Source organism: Colletotrichum abscissum, assembly GCF_030869225.1.
Source record: "Colletotrichum abscissum strain IMI 504890 chromosome Unknown Scaffold_51.1, whole genome shotgun sequence".
In the NCBI taxonomy this organism is placed as follows: domain Eukaryota; kingdom Fungi; phylum Ascomycota; class Sordariomycetes; order Glomerellales; family Glomerellaceae; genus Colletotrichum; species Colletotrichum abscissum.
The window spans coordinates 93470-114675 of NW_026850443.1; the positions used below are offsets into that span (position 1 = coordinate 93470).

At 50.6% G+C, this 21206-nt stretch overlaps 9 protein-coding genes across 9 annotated transcripts; 5 read left to right on the forward strand and 4 right to left on the reverse strand.

The window, feature by feature from the left end:
• Positions 1–675: 675 nt before the first annotated feature.
• Positions 676–1464, forward strand: CABS01_14136 (NAD-dependent epimerase/dehydratase; the record flags this gene model as incomplete). The annotated part of the gene is made up of 1 exon (XM_060547476.1): positions 676–1464. One exon carries the CDS (start codon positions 676–678, stop codon positions 1462–1464), a length of 789 nt encoding a protein of 262 aa, XP_060393593.1.
• An 87-nt stretch (positions 1465–1551) lies between these two features.
• CABS01_14137 (uncharacterized protein) lies at positions 1552–3133 on the reverse strand (the record flags this gene model as incomplete). The annotated part of the gene is made up of 10 exons (XM_060547477.1): positions 1552–1615; positions 1671–1975; positions 2049–2091; positions 2156–2293; positions 2344–2381; positions 2444–2598; positions 2690–2731; positions 2784–2877; positions 2944–2973; positions 3032–3133. The coding sequence occupies 10 exons, from the start codon at positions 3131–3133 to the stop codon at positions 1552–1554; spliced, it is 1011 nt and encodes a 336-aa protein (XP_060393594.1).
• A 761-nt stretch (positions 3134–3894) lies between these two features.
• Positions 3895–5465, reverse strand: CABS01_14138 (uncharacterized protein; the record flags this gene model as incomplete). Its single annotated transcript, XM_060547478.1, has 9 exons — positions 3895–3946; positions 3995–4414; positions 4473–4610; positions 4663–4700; positions 4756–4916; positions 4975–5016; positions 5067–5157; positions 5243–5275; positions 5340–5465. The coding sequence occupies 9 exons, from the start codon at positions 5463–5465 to the stop codon at positions 3895–3897; spliced, it is 1101 nt and encodes a 366-aa protein (XP_060393595.1).
• Positions 5466–7590: 2125 nt separating this feature from the next.
• On the reverse strand, positions 7591–8467 carry CABS01_14139 (uncharacterized protein; the record flags this gene model as incomplete). Its single annotated transcript, XM_060547479.1, has 4 exons — positions 7591–7618; positions 7673–7848; positions 7905–8317; positions 8374–8467. 4 exons carry the CDS (start codon positions 8465–8467, stop codon positions 7591–7593), a joined length of 711 nt encoding a protein of 236 aa, XP_060393596.1.
• A 1361-nt stretch (positions 8468–9828) lies between these two features.
• On the forward strand, positions 9829–10740 carry CABS01_14140 (benzoate 4-monooxygenase cytochrome P450; the record flags this gene model as incomplete). Its single annotated transcript, XM_060547480.1, has 4 exons — positions 9829–9915; positions 9973–10206; positions 10284–10604; positions 10669–10740. 4 exons carry the CDS (start codon positions 9829–9831, stop codon positions 10738–10740), a joined length of 714 nt encoding a protein of 237 aa, XP_060393597.1.
• Positions 10741–12273: 1533 nt separating this feature from the next.
• On the forward strand, positions 12274–14399 carry CABS01_14141 (5'-nucleotidase; the record flags this gene model as incomplete). Its single annotated transcript, XM_060547481.1, has 5 exons — positions 12274–12538; positions 12597–12652; positions 12707–13613; positions 13670–13822; positions 13870–14399. 5 exons carry the CDS (start codon positions 12274–12276, stop codon positions 14397–14399), a joined length of 1911 nt encoding a protein of 636 aa, XP_060393598.1.
• A 656-nt stretch (positions 14400–15055) lies between these two features.
• CABS01_14142 (glycerate kinase) lies at positions 15056–16405 on the reverse strand (the record flags this gene model as incomplete). The annotated part of the gene is made up of 1 exon (XM_060547482.1): positions 15056–16405. The coding sequence occupies one exon, from the start codon at positions 16403–16405 to the stop codon at positions 15056–15058; it is 1350 nt and encodes a 449-aa protein (XP_060393599.1).
• Positions 16406–17826: 1421 nt separating this feature from the next.
• On the forward strand, positions 17827–19896 carry CABS01_14143 (MFS multidrug transporter; the record flags this gene model as incomplete). The annotated part of the gene is made up of 6 exons (XM_060547483.1): positions 17827–18195; positions 18278–18667; positions 18719–18824; positions 18889–19207; positions 19263–19392; positions 19450–19896. The coding sequence occupies 6 exons, from the start codon at positions 17827–17829 to the stop codon at positions 19894–19896; spliced, it is 1761 nt and encodes a 586-aa protein (XP_060393600.1).
• A 722-nt stretch (positions 19897–20618) lies between these two features.
• CABS01_14144 (uncharacterized protein) lies at positions 20619–21200 on the forward strand (the record flags this gene model as incomplete). The annotated part of the gene is made up of 1 exon (XM_060547484.1): positions 20619–21200. One exon carries the CDS (start codon positions 20619–20621, stop codon positions 21198–21200), a length of 582 nt encoding a protein of 193 aa, XP_060393601.1.
• Between the last annotated feature and the right edge of the window lie 6 nt (positions 21201–21206).

Genomic DNA, 21206 nt, shown 5'->3' on the forward strand with positions numbered 1-21206 from the left:
AATACGAGCGACGTGGGCGACGATCAGCGCACCGTCGCAGCGTGCTGTTGCTTGTTCGTGTAAAGACGCTGCAGGGGCGGACGCCCTACCAGATCCGGATCACCCGACATGGAACTCGGCCGGTATCATAGCAAGAGGAATCCGAGGTATCATCCGACAAGGCCATCTGAGGAAGCAGTTCTTTCGAGACATGTACCTAGCTGTGCAAAAGCCGAAGGCTGGCAAAATAGGGTAGACAAAGCTGTTGTGGCTGAACGTTTAAACAGTTAGGGGATGTCTTCTGGTGCGGAAGTTACCCACTTTGTCCACACAATTTCGGTGCTATTAATAAGGTTGGCAGAGAACCTAACTTAACTGCTGAACGTCTCCTCAGTGAACAAAGTCACCTTGGCTCAGGGGTGAAATGTGCTGTGAGACTGTGTAACTTGGCGCTGACCAAGTCGCGTCCAGTTTGAGGGTGACGGAAAAACAGCTGCCCGAAACCTTTCCTCCTGGCTCTGGACTTCTTCCGTTCCAGTGCCTGTCGGGATTATGCCGTCATCGAAGTCAATTAAGGAGCTAACGCTTCGGCGCTTTCGGAGCTTCCATTGAGAGTCCGACATATCTCCCGGTACCTTTATCACCTCTCCTTATATTTCAGCTTAAATACTACGTGTGTAAACATAACGAGTCAACATGGGCGACGCTTCAATCCTTCACATGCCGACGACCCTTATATTTGGGGGCAATGGCAAAACCGCCCGTCAACTGACAGCAATCCTTCGGGACGCCGATACCCCTCACACCATCTTCAGCGTTATCCGCAATCCGGAACAAATTCCGGACTTGGAAGCAATCGGCGCAAAGCCAATTGTCCAAGACATCTCTACAGCTTCCGAGGTCGACTTCATTAAAATCATTGAAGGCACCCGGCCCGACGTTGTGGTGTGGGCAGCTGGCGGCAAGGACCCCAAGTCCGCTGAGGCTGTTGACCGGGATGGAGCCATTCGCGCCATGGATGCCCTGGCCAAAGCCAACGTGGTCGCCAAACGCTACATCGTCGTCAGCGCCCTCGACGTCCGCGACCGAGACAGCAAGCCCGTCCCGGACTGGTATACCGATGCCGATGAGAAGCTCAGCGACCGCATGTGGGGTATCATCGGTCCCATTCTCCGGGCTAAGCTAGCGGCCGACACGGAGTTGAGGGTGGGGAATGCGGCTCGCAAGCTTAACTACACCATTGTGAGACCTGGTGGCTTGACTGAGGGGCCTAGCACCGGAAAGGCACGGGCAGGAAAGGTTGGCACCGTCGGCATGATTCCCAGAGAAGATGTCGCCAAGGTCGTCTACGCAGCGATTCAGAATGAGAAGACCTACGGGCTGGCATTTGATGTGTTGGGGCCCAAAGAGGACAGCCCAGCGATCAAAGAAGCTGTCTCACAGGTGGCAAAACATCATGAAGATACCTTTGAAGGTTACTATTAGGCAAACATAATCAACAATTACGATTTGTGAATCTATTGCAAAGATCAGACCTAGCCCCATCCCAAGTTCGTAAACCTGAAGCCAAGCTCAACTCGCAGTTGCTTCTTCAGTCGACTTAGCTATCAATGGCTTTCGACCGTGGATCGCCCATCTATTGAATGTTAGCATTGAGATGGGGAGCATCGAAAATAGAGCAGTCTCCTTACATGGTGAAGTAGGCGTGGATGCTTCTGTCGCCTAGATCCTTACGAGCTTCCATAGCAAGTAGCATTACTTCCTCCTTCGTCCAATTGTGGGCGCGAGTTAGAGGCGCCATAATGAACCCTTCCCAATTGACAGCAAGATTTTCATAGGTCCACGCTCCGATTTCTTTGTAGTTCCGGTCTTTCGGCCATGTATTCGTGGGCCACTTATATCTCTCCAAGTGGACATCTTCGAAGCCAACATCAGCCATAATACCAGCCAGTGACTTAATGTCTTCGAAAGGGCGCTCAAAGATGACAGCAGCTTCCTGCCAAAGCCCGTAGGCTCTTCATGAGAGCTGAGTCCGCTTTTAACGTGCCGTCATCGGAGTCAGGCTCGACGTCAATCTCGTGGATTTCGAGATATCCACCCGGGTTGAGATGACTGTTACAGAATGCATGTCAGGAATGATGATCTCGCAGTCAAACAAGTTCGCGGCTGGTAGTACTCAAAGCTTTGTTGAAAGTAGGCCTTCCAATCCTTGACGCAGGACGTGATCATGCGGCTGTGGATGTAGTCGAAAGGACGTGAGTATGTCCAAGGCTCCTCAAGGTCGTCGATTTCAAACCTCACATTCGGAGGTACACTGTCATGGACGTCAGCCATCGACCGTAAGACGGGAAGAAACTCACTTACAATTCTGGCTGAGCGGGAGATAAGTCGATACCGAGAACCTGTCACTTCAACGTCAGAATTGGATCTCAAAATTCATAAGTGCGACTGCTCAGCGACTAACCTCGGCCTCTGGATGTTCGTCTCCGAAATCAATCGCCCAAATTCCTGTGCCTGTGCCTACATCCAAAACCCGTCCGACTTTGGACCCAGGCTCATTGGGAGGTGCAGTGCCAAGTCGGTTGCCAAATGTCCGAATGAACAAGTTGTGTTGCAAGTCTAGATTTCGGACCTGAGGTCAGCGTGCACTTCCTATTAACGCACAGAGCGGCCGAGGATACCGCGGAGAAAAGAACCTGGCTGTACATACCAAGTCGATCATTCTCTCTCTCATCATTAGGAACGTAGTATTCTAAAGTATCTAAGTCAGTCTCGTGATGTTTCACGTTCTAGGGGAAACTCACTGCCGTCCTTGTACTTGTGGTAGGTTCTACCGTTCTCTAAGCGGTAGTCGAGAATCGAACTAGACAGACTTGTGCTAGATGAAGCCACACTTTGCTGAAAGGAGGATCATCAATGAGTGAATGGGCCTAGACCATGAAGAGTTTCGGACAGAATACGCACGCCAGTAGCCGAAGAGTCATCATCCGTGACCTTAGAGAAGCCAAATATCAGTATGAACTCTACGCGCGTATTGGCTACAGTTCATCACCTCCTCGGCAGCGATAATATCACGATCCTCTACGGCAATATTGCCTTGACCCCCGTCTACAGCACGAGGCGGGCTGCTGGCCGCGTTGTCTGTCGCGCACATTGCTGAGAGCAAGGCCAAATGAACACCTTGTTGGAGCGACGATAGAGATGAGTTCGCCAAGTTTCACCTAGATTTAGAGGCGACTTTCGACCGATACTTTTGCCAGATACCAGAATAAAGAGGAACATGAAATTCCGGCAGACCCCCATCCTCTTTATCTGTAGAACTAATTGACCAGGATGTGGTGTTACCCCTCTCCTTGGCTGGAGATAATTATGCATGTTTGCGGCGAACGCCCCAACCAACACAAGGTCGATGGAGGAAACTCCCGAAAGGACGAAATGACGCGTATCACATCCGAGCAATCATTGGGCAGTGGGTCTATCATTTGTATCTTCCTGGCCCTGTTTTGGTCTGCATGACCAACATTCTCCCCAAAGTGCTCGTATCTAGATCTGGAGGAATAATGGTTGACTCCACATGAAAAGGATTGCAGTAGAGCTTCCGATATCAAAGCTTTTCGTCGTAGCGGATGCTGGAGACTAGTGTGGTTATTATGACCTGTGATATGTCGATTATCGATGTCGAGTACCCGAGCAATTAACTGACAAGAATTGGGATCCAGAGGCAAGATCAAAAGTCATTATTCCTCTCCTCTAGCTAGAAGATCGTGGGAATTCAGTGCAAGCCCTGAGAATTATGGACTTTAATCACTGCTATCCTGTATTGAATCCTGTCTTCCCTTCCTCCTCCATGGCCACATAATTGTTTACTCCCTCAAAATTTAAAGTCAGCTCATTTCTCAATAGCGCCTTGCTGAATCAATTGGCTGTAACTTTCTCCGCAGCAGGTTTTCTGCCGTACACAGACCAGCTGATTCGAGAATTAGTCAAATCACTCAGCAGCAGTAGAGTCACTCACATCGTCTGATACGAGTGAACACGTGGGTCCTTCATCTCGTTGCGGACTTCCGTTGCAAAGAGAGTGACCTCGTCTTTAGTCCACTTGTGGGCTCTCGTTAAAGCACCTAGCATGAAACCTTCAAGCCCAGCAACGGAGTTATCGAGGTTCCAATACCCAAGCTCTTTGTGTTTCCTGTCCCGAGGCCACGGGTTGGAAGGCCACTTGAATACCTTCACGTTAATGTCTACAAACCCGGCGTCGGCCATGAGGTCCTTCAGAGTTGCGTTGTCCTGGAATGCATGCCCAAACATGACCGCCGCTTCGCCCCATAGCTTCGAGAACCTATTTAGGGCGGCATCGTCGGCAAGTGTACCATCATCTGACTTACAGTACAAGTCGACCTCATTGAGCTCAAGATATCCGTTAGGGTTCAGGTTGCTTCGGTGGTGGCATGATCAGCGTAAATTCAGTTGGCCGAGCTATGCTTGTAACTTACTCGAAACATTTTTGGATATACTTCTGCCAATTACCAATGCTTGATGTCATTAAGCGACTGTGAATGTAATCGAAAGGTTGCGAGAAAGTCCACGGCTCCTCGATATCGTCAATCTCGAATGTCGCATTGGGAGGAACGCTATAGAATTGTCAACAACGCTGGTTTCAGGATAGAACCGGGTGGAGCTTACAATGCTGATTGAATGGGTGAAAGGTCAACACCAAGGACCTTAATAGAAATAGGTTAGTATTTGAAATATTTGTTCAGCAATTTTTCTAATTACCTCTGACTCTGGATGTTCATCTGCAAAGTCCAATGCCCAAATACCGGTCCCTGTACCAACATCAAGTACCCGACCGACCTTGATACTGGTGTCTTTCGCGTTCACTGGGGCACGTCCCAATTGGTTGTCGAAGGTGAGGATGAACATATTATGTTGAATATCTGTTAGACTATTAATGATTGCGAGTTGAAAATTCGTAAGCAAGAAAGACATCCATACCCAATCGTTCGTTTTCCCTGTCATCGTTGGGCATGAGATATTCTTGTCTACACTTAGCTTTTGCTCATTCAGAATGAGGAGAGACAACCTACTGCCATCTTTATAGCCATGGTATGTTCGCCCATTCTCTGTCCGATACTGGAGAACGGAGCTGGTCACACTGGTGCTTGATGATGCGACGCTCTAGATTTTGAAGTTCTTAGTAGAATGGCTCGTGGGTTTCCACCCTTCGGTTGATAGAGGGAAGAAGGAAGGAACTAGCACTTACCTCGCCTCTGACAGAAAGGTCATCTCCGCTGAGCTTTTCAATGGACAAGTTCGTTAGGCAATGAAATCCAGTCAAAGGTGGTAAATAGTGTTGTTACCTCTTCAGCGTCTAGTGCTGGCGTGATTTGCGTTGTGACATTGTTTGCGTTGTGAGGTGAAGTGCCTCGGGACGCAGCCGATTTTGGGCTTTGCCCAGCGTTGCGTGTTTGGTCAATGTCGGACATGGTACACGACAACTAAAGGTTCAGTAAAATGACAAGTCTCTCCTCAGTTCGTCTAGGCGAAGTTGGGAGATACGTAATTATGTACGGCTGCGTTTCCGCCTTCTTCAAGCTTTTGCATCAGATTGAACGCAGTGACCGGTCTCTGTTGGTTCTATCACTTGCAAACCCATCGTTCGATGGTAGGCTACCCCACACCTGCGATGTGATACTCACGCACGTCTGCGGCGACCATGCCGGAGATGGCGGTTGTACTTCCTGATGAAGAAAACTACCAGTAATCTTTCATTCCGGTTACATCTCGCATGCAAACCTATTATATTGGAGCGGAAAGTCGGCAAATGATGCCTAGGCATGTGCCTCGTGTGGATTAGGCGGGCCAATACTGCTAAGTGGCACCCTGCGGCCCTTTCCATATGGGGCACGTAAATGCCCCGTAAGTAGAACGCATAACCGCTTACTATGAGAGCATCTGGGTGCAAGGAGAGACTTCACACGCCTTAATATAGATAAATAAGAAGAATCGCTGATCCATCCTCACAACAATGAGAAACAATAAGGGCCTATGGTTCCCATGTCGAGAAGCGTTCTAGCCCCCACGCACTTTTCTGTCCATACATTTCAGAAACATCTCAAGAACCCCGTCTTTCGATGAATGACAAAGATAGTACCCTTCCATATATTCTTTGAACCGGTATGGAACAACCTGAATGTACTTCGTGTCCCAACTAGGCTGAGCAACCAATTGTCTATAGCAACTCAACGCGTGTATCAGTGAAGTGACTTCTCGACCCTGCATCTCGGCGAAGTCAAGTCGCAACGTAAGGATCCACAGCTAGATCATGACTTACGTGGACTGAACGACCCTCTTGGGGAATATTGTGTTGCCATGATATCGGATATTCAACATCTGAGGCCAAGACTTTTCCCTGACTCAATGATCCGGGGTCGCTGCCTCCGGCTTTCTTGCGTAGATCGACCAACTAGATCTCGTCAGTAGTCCGGCGTCAACCGGGCTTGGTCATGTAAGCTTACATGGAAGAGTAGGAATGAACATTCGGGTTGTTAATTGCCTTCCGCACTTCCATACACAGCACTGTCACCTCTTGGGGTGTCCAATTGTGTGCTCTTGTGAAGGGTGCCATGACAAAGCCTTCCAGACCAGCCGCAAAATTGTCGTAATTTCAGTACCCTATCTCACAATGTTTCTTATCTTTTGGCCAAGGATTACTTAGCCATTTAAATCTTTGAATGTGGACGTCTTTGAATCCTACTTCGACCAGAACATCTTCAAACCTTTGATGTCTTGGAAAGGTCTCCCCAAAGTTGCGGCAGCTTCTCCCCACCGGCGAACGACCTTATAGAGAACAGATTTTGGCTTGAGGGTGTCGTCATCACAGCCGGGATTGGGATTGATCTCATTAAGTTCCACGGTCTCGGGTTCCTGCTGACATGTTTGAAAACGAGGTTGTAGCCTGTATTACAGATCATATGCTTGGCAAAGAATGAGAAACATTGAAGCAACCACGATACTACAGATCTAATCGCAATGATTTATCAGAATTTTGTGAATGCTTTGACTCATGTTACCCCTCTCCTCGGCCGGGGACAATCATGCATGTTGGTTCCGGCCGCATCTCCTAATGCGATTTTTGCGGGTTCCCCGCATAGCAAGATTATCATTTCCGGAGGTCCTATCGGATTGAAGTGGAAAGACAGCCGGTGAACCCCTGATAAATATCAGGTGCATATCGTGTCATGCCGCGGCTGGTAATTGTCCTTTGTTAGTTTGGTTCAGGGCAAAACCCCTTCTATGTTGGGAAGGAAATTCTCTCAACTTAGGCACTTCAATTGTCACAACATACTTTTTTCAAAATGAGGTGGATCATCCCGAAGGATTTTCTGCACTCCCAAGTCCAAACATTGCGGCTCGCGAGGCATAACGTCAATCTAATATTAAGGCCAGGACTTATGCCTCGACGGCTACCTACAGGGTACGTGACCCGAGCAAAGGGCACAACTCTCCATCCATTACTACACTGGGGGATTCTTGCCCTGCTCCCACAAGCTTGTTCCAAATTCTTAGATTTTCCCATGAACATACTGTCGCGAAGTATTCCCCTGGCACCTAGTTGTAGCTCACATGAACATGGTCCCTGTCAAATTGATGAGCACGGATTTCTGGGTCTTCCTTCAGCACCTAAACTCACCAGTGATTCGCGGTAAAGTCGCCGCGATCATCCATACTTCGCCAACTGGACCAAGACTTGACCGAGTCTTGAGAAGGATTCCAGATCTTCTGACCCCAAATAACGTACTTGAGGTCGAGCGTTTCACGGTTGTTCATAACCCACTCAGCAATCTCCTTGCCAGAGATAGTGGGGACCTGCAGAGGGATTAGTCGCGACGTTGAGGCAAATAATCAACGCGAGCTTGACTCACACCACCAGCATCAGAGCACATCATGTCTGTCGCTTTGCCGCAGCAGTGATCCGAGTCGCCAGGGCATGTGCAGTCGCGAGTGCAGTAGATTTGCCTGACCCTCCCGGGAAATGCTGCGACAATCTTCTTTGCGCCGCTGACTGCAACCTGCTTACAGGCACCGACAGATGGAACAGTTGGGTCGCCGTAGACACCGAATCCGGTAGCAGTGGAGGAGCAGCATTTGAAGCCACTTGGTCCTGGACACTGATTGGAAGCAGATGTTCCTGCACAGTCGCTTGTCCAACGACAATTGCCCCCACTTCCGCAGGAAGCTTTGGTGCAGCACTTGATGTTGGAAGCATCGGCCGGACAAGCGCCGTCAATCGTTGTACCTCCGTTCGAAGAGCACGAACTTGTAGTTACGCAGACACCTGAGAGAAGTACCAGTCAAAAGTCTTTCATCCAGGCAAAGGTGAAGTCATCATACCGGCTCTACCACCAGAGCCATAGCAGGGCTCATTGAGCGCCGCCAGTGCGGCCTGCACTGAGATGGAGGAGACGAAGAGAGATTGGTATCTCATGATGAATTTGGAAAGAATCGACTCTGGGAGACTATGCTCTAGAAATGTTTTGTTGTGTTGCTGATTCTATTCTTGCTGTCACAGACCATGAAGCCCTGGGTTTATATACTTCGATGTTGATACTTTCTTGCTTCTTACAGCAGCTTCTTCCCTTCCATGAGTTTGCCCGAGCTTATGCGACACAGGACATCAGCAAGGCAGCCGTAGCTGAAGGTATGTGCACGCCATTGCAGCATCCCGAGCTGACAATGAAGCTTGGCACTCGTCACTGAGCCTTACATCTGATGGATTGAAAGCCGATATAACGCTCGTCTCATCGAGATGTGTCCATTTTTGGAAATACCTCTGACCTGTTTGGTGGCGTCTAGTCCGGGGTTCGCCTCAGCCATCATTGATTAGTTCCAAATGATTAGCCATTCGCACTGTTGTTTCCCTGTAGGGATGCAGCGGGATGGCCCTATAGAGCTACCTTAGCGGCCGAAACTAAGGTCTCACTAGCCTATGATAATGGGGCAGAAACGAACATGGGACCAAACATTACCCATGGTGCTAGGTGGAGGTCGATATGAAGGGCAAAGGCAGGATCTTGGACGTAAAGATAGGCTGATCTTCATCAGGCCACACTCATCATAGGTAGTCAGCACGAATACTGCTCCCCGGCGTCGATGGCCAACTTGAGGAACAGAACTCGGTTGAGTCTGCGAAAATATCATGAGGGCTGATTTGGTTCTTACTTTCCTTGCACTCCGTCTTTGCTGGCACTTCCAGTCTATCCAGACCCCATAGCGCAAAGTACGCACATAAGAAACAAGTCTTGAAATCCCTTGAAGATCCTGCAGATCTCGAGCCCTATGGAATGGCGTCATCTGTCACTTAGCTGGGGAAGCGAAGTTGGCATTGTGAGACACTGTTATAAGACACTTTCTAAGCTGGTCCCTTGATTCGTCTTGGACCCTGTCGTGCCTGTCCCGGCACTCCTTGAAAGAAGCTACTCTAGCTGGTCAGACGGGGAGACAGATTCCCCGCTTCGTGGCGTCTATGTACCAATGTGCCATGCTGCCATGCCTTATTGAAATCTTCAGCTGGACACATGAAAAGCTTGATTATGACGTAGAACGAAGTCATCTGCAACCCTTCTAGAGACGGTGTGGAAGATGAAGACTTGGGGTTGTCTTAGCTTTACGGGAGTCGACACCTTCACTGTTTCATACCTCGCAGCTCAGAAGATTTTGTATGAGGATCCGAGGCTGTCACACTGTTAGGATCCCTTTCGCAGGGGCTGTGTTAGAAGAGTTTGCAACGGAGCAAAGCGTCTTGAGGTCGGTATCGAGATCTAGCCTGTGACTTGGGAAATCATCGTTATGTTAACCGGTGTGGTCTGTAGACTCGCCCAGCAGCACGTTGTGAAACGTTTCGCTCCGGATGCAAAGGACGAGCCCGACCTACTTGTGAGCCAAACTGAGAAAACATCGTTAACACCTTTAGATCGTTAATAAGTTGAATAGGGATCTTTCATTCGCCATGGGCTTGACCAACGTTCCGCGCAGTCTGAAATCATGTTTCCCATGGTCGCTGGCTCGGATACAGCCGCAAAGGCCATCAAGTGGACAATGCAATACCTACTAAGCAATCCTTCCACTTTCGAAAGGCTTGAAGAGGAAATTATGGCAGCGATTTCAGACGGATCAATCTCTGAGCCCATCACCAACCCAGAAGCTCTGAAGCTACCCTTTCTTCAGGTAAGCCCAGGCCGCATATGACGAGTTGATAGAAGCGATAAAGCTCCTCGGCTTCGCGCTAACACTGGTCTGCTCAGGCAGTCATTTTCGAGTCCCTCCGTGTTCATCCGCCGTTCACTGGGTTGCTCATGAAACAGGTCGGGCCTGAAGGCGATATGCACGAGGGCAAATTCTTACCTCCAGGTACAAGAGTCGCACACGACACGTGGTCAGTTACGCATGATAAAGAGCTATTTGGACACGACGCCGACGAGTTCCGGCCCCAGAGATGGCTCGAAGCCGCTGACGCCACGGTTAAAGAATGGAAAAAACGAACCGAGTTGGTTTTCGGTGCTGGCAGGTGGCAGTGTGCGGGCAAAGCGGTGGCCATGATAGAGCTGAACAAGATATTTGTCACGGTGAGTGTCCCAAGCATCGTGGAAAATGAATCGAAGTATAGATAACTAAGATTTTTGATCCTAGCTCATTCGTAACTTCGAGTTCCTGCCGACGACTGCCCCTATGTCTATTGTAATTCGAGTTCGTGAGACGTAGGAGACATAACGATGGGGGCAGAAAACCTATTCTTGGAGATATGAAATGGGAGCACGGCGATATGGGCCGGCAACCAGGTATTGAAGTTAGACGGACTTCAATAGATGCGACAGCTTCTCATCAATCCTCGAAATAAAGAAACATGCATAAGGTGCCTCAACATGTTGCTCCTTTAGGTCATGAGTGACGCTGCTTCGGACATAGCGCAAGTAAATAAGCCCCCCCCCCCCCCCCCCTCCGCCCCTTACACCGTTACGTCATGAGATACTTCAATGGCTCTTTTAACACTTCTCAGTCTGTGGCATCCTCGGGTACCGGCTTATCTAACTCTACTCTCCAGAATCGGCTGGAAAACGGAAGAATTCACCACATGTACAAGGACGGGAGTGTGTGACCTGACACGGTGACGCAAGGCGATCTTCGCTCTCAAGTAAGTGTGGTCTCTCAAGATCCGGGTCTGATGCCGGAAACTGTTCGTTTGATATCGATCCTTTCTACGTCGTCTCGAATGACAGAGAGATTTCGCAGGTTTTAGAGAAGGTTGGGCACCGAGATATTGTTTCGAGATAGGGGGGGATGAAGAAGTATATTGACTCTGCTGTGTGGTCAGCGAGTCAGTAGCAGCTTCCCTGCCTGGCTAGAGCCAAGTTGCGGAAGTCCAAGGTTTTGTTACTGGAAGAGGCAATGAGCAAGTAAGTTATGTTCTTTTGCAGATGGGTTTTTGCTTTCAAAAAAAAAAAAAACGGTCGGACCTGGCTAACATGTTGCAGCGTTGATGCTGCGACTGATTCTAGGACGCAGAATGCAACAGACACTGAGTTCGCTTGGCAGTGTTGGTGGTGATGAATCGACTTGGGCATGTGGGTCTTTACGACACAGTCGCTTTACTCGGAGAGGGAAAGGTTCTGGACTTTGGTGCACCACATTCGGAGATAACCGACTTTTCTGGACTGTATGGGCAGGGTAGCAACTTATTTGAGCGGTGTAAGAGAGAATTATGTACCTTTGAATCAATTTACCCACGTTCAACAAATTAAAGAAAGGCGCTGGCGGAATTCCCTGCAGAGAAACAGCAAGTGCTGGCCCCTGTTCTGGTGGGGCATTGGTTATAATTAGCAGCAACCTTATCCTTATCAGATGGAGTCTGTGCACGAAAAAGACGTATCTTGCCCCACTATGGCGCAGCAACTGCATCACGTGCCTCTGACCTGGCATTGGTAATTGTCTCTTTTGGTTGGTTCCTGCGTCCCCGTTGCTCCTGCACCAATCAATCGTGGTCCAATTCACTGCCCCTGCCCCGCCCCCGCCCCCGCAGTACTCAGCTCACCGCACCGTAAGGACGACGGTTGACGGACGGCACGGCACCTCGCCTTCACTCCAAAACCTAACTTTACCTCACTCACACTATCCTTAGCTCCAGCTCACGAGCAACGCTCGTTTGCGTTGCAATTCTTAATCAGTCTTCTGACTGATTCCGACTACATTGCTATTCCTAGACCACTTCTATTTCCCTCCCTCTCCATAGTACCCACCATGCCCAAAAACACCCCAGCGCCCGATGAGCCCGTCGTCACTTTCAGCTCGGGCTCCAACGCACCGGTTGCCCTGCGTCTTCTCCACCTCAACGATGTTTACCACTTGGAAGCCGCGAGCGCTGAGCCGGTGGGTGGTGTTGCTCGCTTCATCACTGCCGTCAACGAGTACCGAAGCCACGAACGCTACCAGGGCCAGCCCGAGCTAGTGACTCTATTTTCAGGAGATGTCTTCAACCCCAGTCTCGAGAGTTCAGTCACAAAAGGTACAGCGCATCTCCATCACGTCTCACTTGTCTGTCACTTGTACTCATTGCGCCCCAGGTGAGCACATGGTCCCAGTGCTCAACAAGATCGGCGTTGACTGCACTTGCGTTGGTGTAAGTGGGCCTCAAACTTTACTGCTGCTTTCTCGGAACTTACATGCTTCACAGAACCATGACTTCGACTTTGGAGTCAAGCAATTCGAGCACTTGACTGCTAAGTGCAACTTTCCCTGGCTTCTCGCCAATGTCCTGGACCCGGCCCTGGGCGAGAATGTACCTCTCGGACATGCCAAGCACACGCACATGATCACATCGTCCAATGGTATCAAGATCGGTCTCCTCGGTCTCGGCGAAAGAGAATGGCTAGAAACGATCAACAGCTTGCCGCCCAACATCATCTACAAGTCGGCCAGCGAGACAGCCAAGGAACTGGTCCCGCAGCTCCGGGCTCAGGGTGCCGACATCATCATCTGTCTCAGCCATCAGCGCGAGCCAAACGACAACAAGCTTGCCGAGAAGACGGAGGGTCTCATCGACATAATCCTGGGCGGACACGACCATTACTACGCTCATAGCTTCGTCAATGGCACGCACGTGCTCCGATCCGGCTCCGACTTTAAACAGCTTAGTTACATCGAGGTTCGGAAAAGGGAGGACGGTTCAGGAAAGTGGGACTTTGACATTCTGCAGCGCGACATCGTCTCCTCTATCGCGGAAGATCAGGAGACACTAAAGCTTACCGAAGACCTGACCTCCAAGCTGAAACACAGCCTGGCCAAGTCCGTAGGCTGGACAGCCTCACCGTTGGATGCGAGATTCAGCACCGTCCGGATGAAGGAGAGCAACATGGGGAATTTCGTTTGCGACGTCATGAGGCATTACCACAACGCCGACTGTGCCCTGATGGCAGCTGGCACAATCCGTGGCGACCAGATTTATCCTCCCGGTGCGATCAGGGTCAGGGATATCACCAATTGCTTTCCTTTTGAGGATCCCGTTATCTTTATCAGAGTGACTGGTCAGCAGCTCTGGGATGCCTTGGAGAACGGCGTCTCCCAGTACCCAGCACAAGAAGGTAATCTCCATATAGCATACTACTCTCAAAGGCCCTGGAAATTGCTGACCCATCAGGCCGATTCCCGCAAGTATCCAACATCGAGTACACGTTCGACCCCAGCAAGCCAGCGGGCTCCCGTATCGTAGCAGCGACCCTTGGAGGCGGACCGATAGAACCGGAAAAGAAGTATACACTTGCGACCCGAGGGTACATGGGCAGAGGGAAAGGTAATTATGGAGCTTCCTGCAATCAGATTGTTAGCTGACCAAAGTAGACGGATTTACCAGCCTGCTCGTCGAGCCCGAGGGCGGAACCGCCGAGGAAATCGTTTGCGAAGAGAACGGCATTCTCATCTCCGCCATGTTGCGCCAGTATTTTATGAGCCTTCGCACAGTTGGCCAATGGAAGAACCTCAGCGAACACTGGGTCAAGGTTGCCGAGAAGTGCCACAGCCCGGTCGAGCCCCGGAAAATGTGGGAGACGCCGGCGGAGACGGGCACGTCGGACCCCAAGCCAAAGGTTGAGTCAAAGTCATGGGCTGAGTGGATGGTCAAAAGACATGCCCTAAACGTCAAGCCCCCCAAGGATGACTCCGACGAGGAGGCCGATTCCGAGGACGAAGTGGACAGCGTCGCTCAGATTGACATGGAGATGCTCATTATGCGTAAGTTCTTCGCTAGATGGGCGAGCAAGGCGGGTGTAAAGGCTGAGGTATGTGACCCTCTGCATGAGGGGGAGTTCACGGTCGACTGGACCCGTGTCATTGCACCAGTTCTAGAGGGACGCATCAAGATGATCAGCTAGACAGTTACAAAAGTTTACGAGAATAGACTAAAGTGCATTCATTGGGATTCAAAAGAGATCTGTCAATCCTCAAACGTTGCACCCCGTCTCCTGCATGTTCTGTGAGAGATCGTGGTCCTAAGTCTATCGGTACGTACTTTTGAACGGCTCTTTCCTCCGTCTCATGGTTCCCCCCGCCGCCGCTTCCGTCCCGTTCCGTGGTTCATCAAAACGACATGACAACTCCCACTCACCTCCATCCCGCCTCGCTTGCCTTTCGGATGAACATCCCTTCAAACCTAAATCGCGTTGATCATCCGATTCTTACATGACATAATCCTGTTTACTACTACTATCTTTACCTTGATCTCCAATCTTGCCCCTGGATAGCCAACTCACAACTTGCATCGCCACACCAAGCGTCTTGGCTGGTGCATTCTCCCGCCAGTCACATCTCCCTTCTCAGCAGAAATTTCTGATCCATGCCAAGTCTTGAATTTGTCTCCTCCAGGGCTGCTAGCGGTCATTCTTTCATATTCTCATGTCGGTCAAAAAAAACTCTAGATCACATCCCTGTTCCCTACTGGCGTACACTAAGCCCATCCAATCGTGCCAGTCTCCCCATCTACGGTCTTGGCTACATTGCAACTCAAAACAACAATCAATCAGAAACATCTCTAAACCCATGTCGAAGCCGGCTGCTGCGCCATGGGCAAGCCCTTCTTGGACCCCAACGCCTGGCCCACGACAATCATCCGCATGACGCACTCGGCGCTCTCGCGCGTCAGAACCTCCGCGTCTAGGATGGCCTCGTCCAGCGTGGATGGTCGCTGCAGGATACACGTGTACGCATCGATCCCGACGTCGTAGTTGACCCGCGCTCCTGGCCCTATGGTTCCGGCGATTGCGATGACAGGCAGGCCGTGCTTCTTCGCGCGCACGCCAATCTCTGCGGGAATTTTGCCTCGCGGAGTCTGGTCGTCGATGCCCCCTTCGGCCGTGAGCACCAGGTCACAGTCAGTGAAGAGGCCATCGAAATCGACATACTCCGCCACCACCTCATATCTTGGCCGGAGCTTGGCGCCGACCAGCCGTAAACCGGTGCCCAGCCCTCCAGAAGCCCCTCCACCGGGCGAGAGGCCCACGTTGTCGTCGCAGAGGAAGCGACCAGCCACGACGGCGAGGACTTCCATGGCTGCTGAAAGGCGTTCTGTCTGCAATTCGCTGGCGCCTTTTTGCGCGCCAAAGACTCTGGCAACGCCGTCGGGGCCAGAGAGCACGTTGTTCCAGTTGACGGCGACCTCGATGGTGACGTCCCTCACACGCTTGTCGATGCCGCCAAGGTCAATGTTCCTCAAACGCAGAAGGGACTCGCCCCCGGCAGCAATGGGAAGCGAATGCCCATCCTCGTCAATAAGCCGAGCGCCAAGCGCCTGGAGCATTCCCGCACCGCCGTCACAGGTGCCCGAATCACCGCATCCGACGACGATCCGCTTCGCACCAGCGCTCAAAGCAGCGGCGAGGAGTTCGCCGACTCCAAAAGTTGTGGTCAGGCCCGGGTTGCGAAGATGAGTAGGCACGAGACTCAGGCCAGCCGCTGCCGCCATTTCGATGACGGCAGTCTTTGGAGTATCGGGATTGTTGCTACCCAAGATACCGAAGAAGGATGCAATCGGAATGCCAACGGGGCCCGTGACGGTGACTGGGTGAAGCGTACCACCAGTCGCCGATACAAGGGCACGAGTGAAACCCTCGCCTCCGTCGACAAGGGGAACCTTGCGGACGATTGCTTCTGGCATGACAGCCAGAATGCCCGCTTCGATGCAGTCAGCTGCAGCGTCTGGCTGTAAGCTTCCCTTGAATCCCGAAGGACAGACAAGAACTCTCATGCCCTCTGGAACAGGAAGAGAACCCATATCGGCTTGATGAGTGATGTTTCGGGGTGCGGACTCGGCAAGATCAATGGGAGATGGTGATGACTCTCTAAGATCAGGTGTTGCCGTGATGTTGTTGTGGGCAGAGTTCATTTGTTTGAAATCAAGCGAATGATGTTAGCGAGTGAAGTGGTTGCGAGAAGCGAATGTAAGTGACGTAGATGAAGATGTGAACTGACAGTGGTGTTGATCCATCCCAGCGCAATTCTCAGACACAGCAATCTGCTCTCTTTATATCCTTCTGATGATGATCCGCAGCAAGCTTTGAACAAGACGAAACTAACACAACTGTAAATGGCTCTTTCCGACTTGCCCTCGGGTACCATCTCTCTGGTCTCAAGCTTGAACATAATCAGCATCGGGTAGTCTGGCTTGGAGTGACGAGCGTCCAGCTGCCGAGCCGTGGCGATGAAATGCTCCGCCGGTGCGTATTTTCGCAAATGGGCATGCGATCGTGTGATCTTTACGTACCCAAGGCCAGGGACCATGATGGCTTCTCTCAGCCCTGCACGTGTCCCTTGCCTCGATGGGCTGTCGAATGCAACCAACTCACGCGAGATGGCTGGAAACAAGGTAAGGCTAGGACCTGTCAACGGCTTCCATGGCGTAGCAGGACATCTACGGAGGTTACATCATGGCACAGCCTCTGAAAGCGGCAGAGCAGAATGACAACTGCGGTGAACCGATTAGACGGTGTACTCTCAAGATTCAACTGGCTAGTATGCGTGGTATCATGATGTCTAATTCCTAGGCGTGATGCCAGGAGTAGTGAGCACGCGACCAGATTGGTTGTCCCAGATCTCGTATCTCATCCGACGACGGACCCCGAAACATCTACTCAAGGTTTCCCGTCTTAAAAGATAGTCTTCCAATCACGTACGGCCGTACCTGAGCTATAAATAAGAATTGCACTTACTTTCAGGGTTATCCTTGGGCTCATGGCGTCGCTTGGGCGGAGTCTAGAAAAATGTTACTCCAAAAACGCACTCATCAGCCACAGTTGACGTAGCAATCCAAGAACCCACTCCCACCCCGCCGATCGACTGCCAAGAAAGCTTCGGCTGTCATTCTCACCCGCGACTTGGTTTGAAGATACACTCTGGCATTGCTGGGTTTCCTTGTTGCATCACCTGGCGGGATGAACTTGGGCGAACGAATTTAGGGATGTGTGACCTCCTGAGCCCGGCTGGTTCTGCCGCTTACGGGAAGGCTGATTTCCTAAGCCCGAGGACATCACGCCAGAGCCGGGGCGATGCTATCATGAGTGCATGAGGCGGTGCTGTTTTCCTTGTTGTCTTGTTGCTAGAAGACTGGGCTTGTCAGATTTGTTCACGAGATACGCTCGTTTTTCAGTCTTGAGGAAATTCATATAATGTGCTAAATGGAGGTCTATAGCTTCATACCATACACACAGACCTTTCAAAATTACCCACAACATTCGTTCATAACGCACTTTGCACACTCGCTTCAAGGCTTCCCAACTCTCGCTTCTGCATCTTTATTCAGTTTCTATCATGTCTGATTCGAAACCACATGCCTACTACTTCGTTCCCCGTAAGCCGGTATCGGCAGACTCCGAAACGGGCTTCAGCCTTCACAGGACTTTAACTCGATCTCGATCTAGCCTATGGCGAGGGTGGAGTCCAGGACTACCTTCTTTCACAGAGTATGAGAGAACAGCATACAAATTTCCCTGGCTTCAAAACCCAGTGGAGGAATCTGGTTGCAGACATCCTGGGATTATCCTGGAGACGTCGGCTCATGACGATCGTTCACACTTACTTTCCCATGACCATGCGCAGGCAGGACCCTCCGCAGAGATTCCCCTCGAGGAAAAGCCTGCACAAGGTATCAGACCTGATGATCCTGAAGACCCAGACCTGGTATGTGATAAGTAAACCTCATCTATAGGATTGTGTACTCCGACTTGTCAGCCCAGAATTTAGAAAGCTAACCATCCTCCAGGTGACATGGTCTGGGCCTGACGACCTAATGAACCCAAAGAATTGGGCCAGGCACAAAAAATGGACGGCAACCATCTTGGTCTCATGTTTCACGTTCATATCACCAGTCTCCTCAACCATGTTAGCCCCGGCACTGGACACCCTCGCGGACGACTTTGACGTTGAGTCTGACATTGAGACATATCTCCTCATGTCCATCTTTCTCCTCGCGTACGCCGTGGGGCCTTTCGTTCTTGCTCCATTGTCTGAGATGTACGGTCGTGTTGTTGTGCTTCAGTCTGCCAACATGTTTTACTTGATCTTCAATACCATCTGCGGCTTCTCTGCTTCAAAAGAACAGATGTTGGCTTTTCGATTCCTCAGCGGCCTTGGTGGAAGTGCTCCTCAGGCTGTAAGTCTCTGGTCTGTCTAGCGTGGAAACTCTTGCTAACATGATCCTCAGCTTGGTGGCGGCGTACTGAGCGATTGCTGGAGAGCCGAAGAGAGAGGCACTGCGACTGCCATTTATAGTCTGGCCCCATTTCTCGGGCCAGCTGTCGGCCCTATCGGTGAGTGTTATTACTACCTGCATCTTGGGTGCATCTATGGAACATCTTTTTCTTACTATTATAGCTGCCGGGTATCTGACACAGTACCTCTCCTGGCGCTGGATCTTCTGGACCGTCTCCATCGCCGATGCGGTCGTCCAAATTCTTGCCTTTCTTTTCCTTTCCGAGACTTACGCCCCTAAGATTTTGGCAATCAAAGCAAAGATGCTGCGCAAGAAGACGGGTAACGCGAATCTGCGTACAGAGTTTGATCGCCCAGACAGGACTTTCGGACAGACGTTGCGGAAGAATCTTGTCAGACCATTCAGGATGCTTTTTACTCAGCCAGCACTGCAGATCACTGCTGTGTACAGGGCATACCTGTATGGTCTTATGTATCTTGTGTAAGGTTTCAGTTTCTCAGTATGGTAATATGCATGAAAGCTAACTTATCTCAAGCCTCGCGTCGTTCCCTTTTGTATGGAGTGAGCAGTACGACATGGAGCCCGGGCCAGCTAGTCTGAACTACATCTCACTTGGCATTGGCTTCGTGATCGGGCTACAAGTATCCGGACCTCTTATTGATAAGGTGAGATGAAGTTGCACTCGCAGTAACACCTAGATACCATTAACTCACAAATTGCAGGTCTATCGTAAACTCAAAGCACAGAATAACGACACAGGCCGTCCAGAGTTCAGGATCCCTCTCATGTTCCCCACAGCCATAATCACCCCCATAGGTCTCCTCCTGTATGGGATCGCAGCACACTTTGAAGTCCACTGGATCGTTCCAAACATCGGCGCAGCGATTTTAGCCGCCGGCCTCATCCTGTCTTTTCAGTGCGTGCAGACGTATGTCATCGACTCGTATGAGAGGTATGCGGCCAGCGCAGCAGGTGCGGCGGCCTTTGTGCGGACGATGGCTGGTTTCAGCTTTCCGTTGTTTGCACCGAGATTATATGATATGTTGGGTATTGCCTGGGGCAATGTACTGCTTGCTGGTATTGTCTTTGTGATGGGACTGATTGTGCCGTTTATTATGTGGAGATGGGGCGCGTGGCTTAGAAGCAAGAGCCAGTATTGCGCTGGTTGAGTAATTATCATATGTGAGGTGCGTATTGGTCTGAAGAAATGTTAGAATAGAGTTGCGATATCAGGAATACGATAGATAACTAGAATTATGATAACTTACTTTTTCGCTTTGAAACAGGCAAGCATCAAAGAGCTGAGACATAATGATTGGAATTGTGCTGGCAGAGTCACTTAGGACTTGAGGCCGGCTCTATAACATTCCAGTAGTCACTGGCTTGTAGTAACACTTCAAGGGGACGAAACATGTTATTTGTAACTGCCAAGCTCTTATCCTATGAGTCTCAAGACTATCAATATCCAGAACGGACTGGTGGCCACGGTACCATCATCCTGGCTACTCTCATTAGGTTCTGAAACGGTGTGTACTCTTAAACTGAAGATTTACCATCTATCATGTGAACCCTTACGAAGTCTCACGACTACATCGAGGCCAAAAGAGTCTTTGTCGTACTCTTTCAACACGACAGGCAGTCACGAAACCATTTCTCCCAACCAGGCAAGCAGGCTGCAGCGTGGTTGACCAGGAACTTATATCCCAGTTTTTGAGTGTCTGGAAGGTATATGAGTCCCACGAAATCCTACTTTTCACCTCTCGTCCTTACCCACCTTACGACCGCCAAGCAGTCAAACATTACAAGCTCCCATTGAAAATTCTATCTCGACACTATACTCCACATACTACGAGTCAATAATTATCTCACTTCAACTATCAACCTGCCCAGAATGGACATTCTTGACTGTTCCCGCAGCGACCTGCTCTCGTGGATAGACCTTCGAGCCCAAATCCCCTGTCCCAAGATCATGTTAGGCGCCGCCATCGTCCGCCGTGGACCCTCCGGAGCCGAGACTCTGATCCTCAAGAACAAGCCCGGCCGTGATAATGACAACCTCCACGGGATTGCCGGAGGCGAGATGAAAGATGCTGATCCCACCGTTCGAGATGCCATCATCCGGACGGTCGCTGAGTCGGTCTCTCTTCAAGTGATTGATGTCTGGAATTGCCTTCCACCTATCCTCGACATCCAGGAAGAGACGGTGGAGGATTCGTCGGCCAAGGGAAAAGAAACCGTGGAAAATGCTGTTGCGGGCCCGTCGTCCCAGGCTGCCCAGGCTGCCCAGCGTGTTGTGATCAGGCGTCCGGTGGTTCATTTCAATTTTGTTGTCATTGCCAGAGGAGATGGAGCTGGCTTCCAGGTCAATGTAGAGGAGCACGAGATGGGGATTTGGATCGATGCTGAGAAGAGTGCTGACATCGAAATGAAAGATGCTATGAGGGACGTTGTGGAGACGGCAGTCAGGCTTTAGATACAT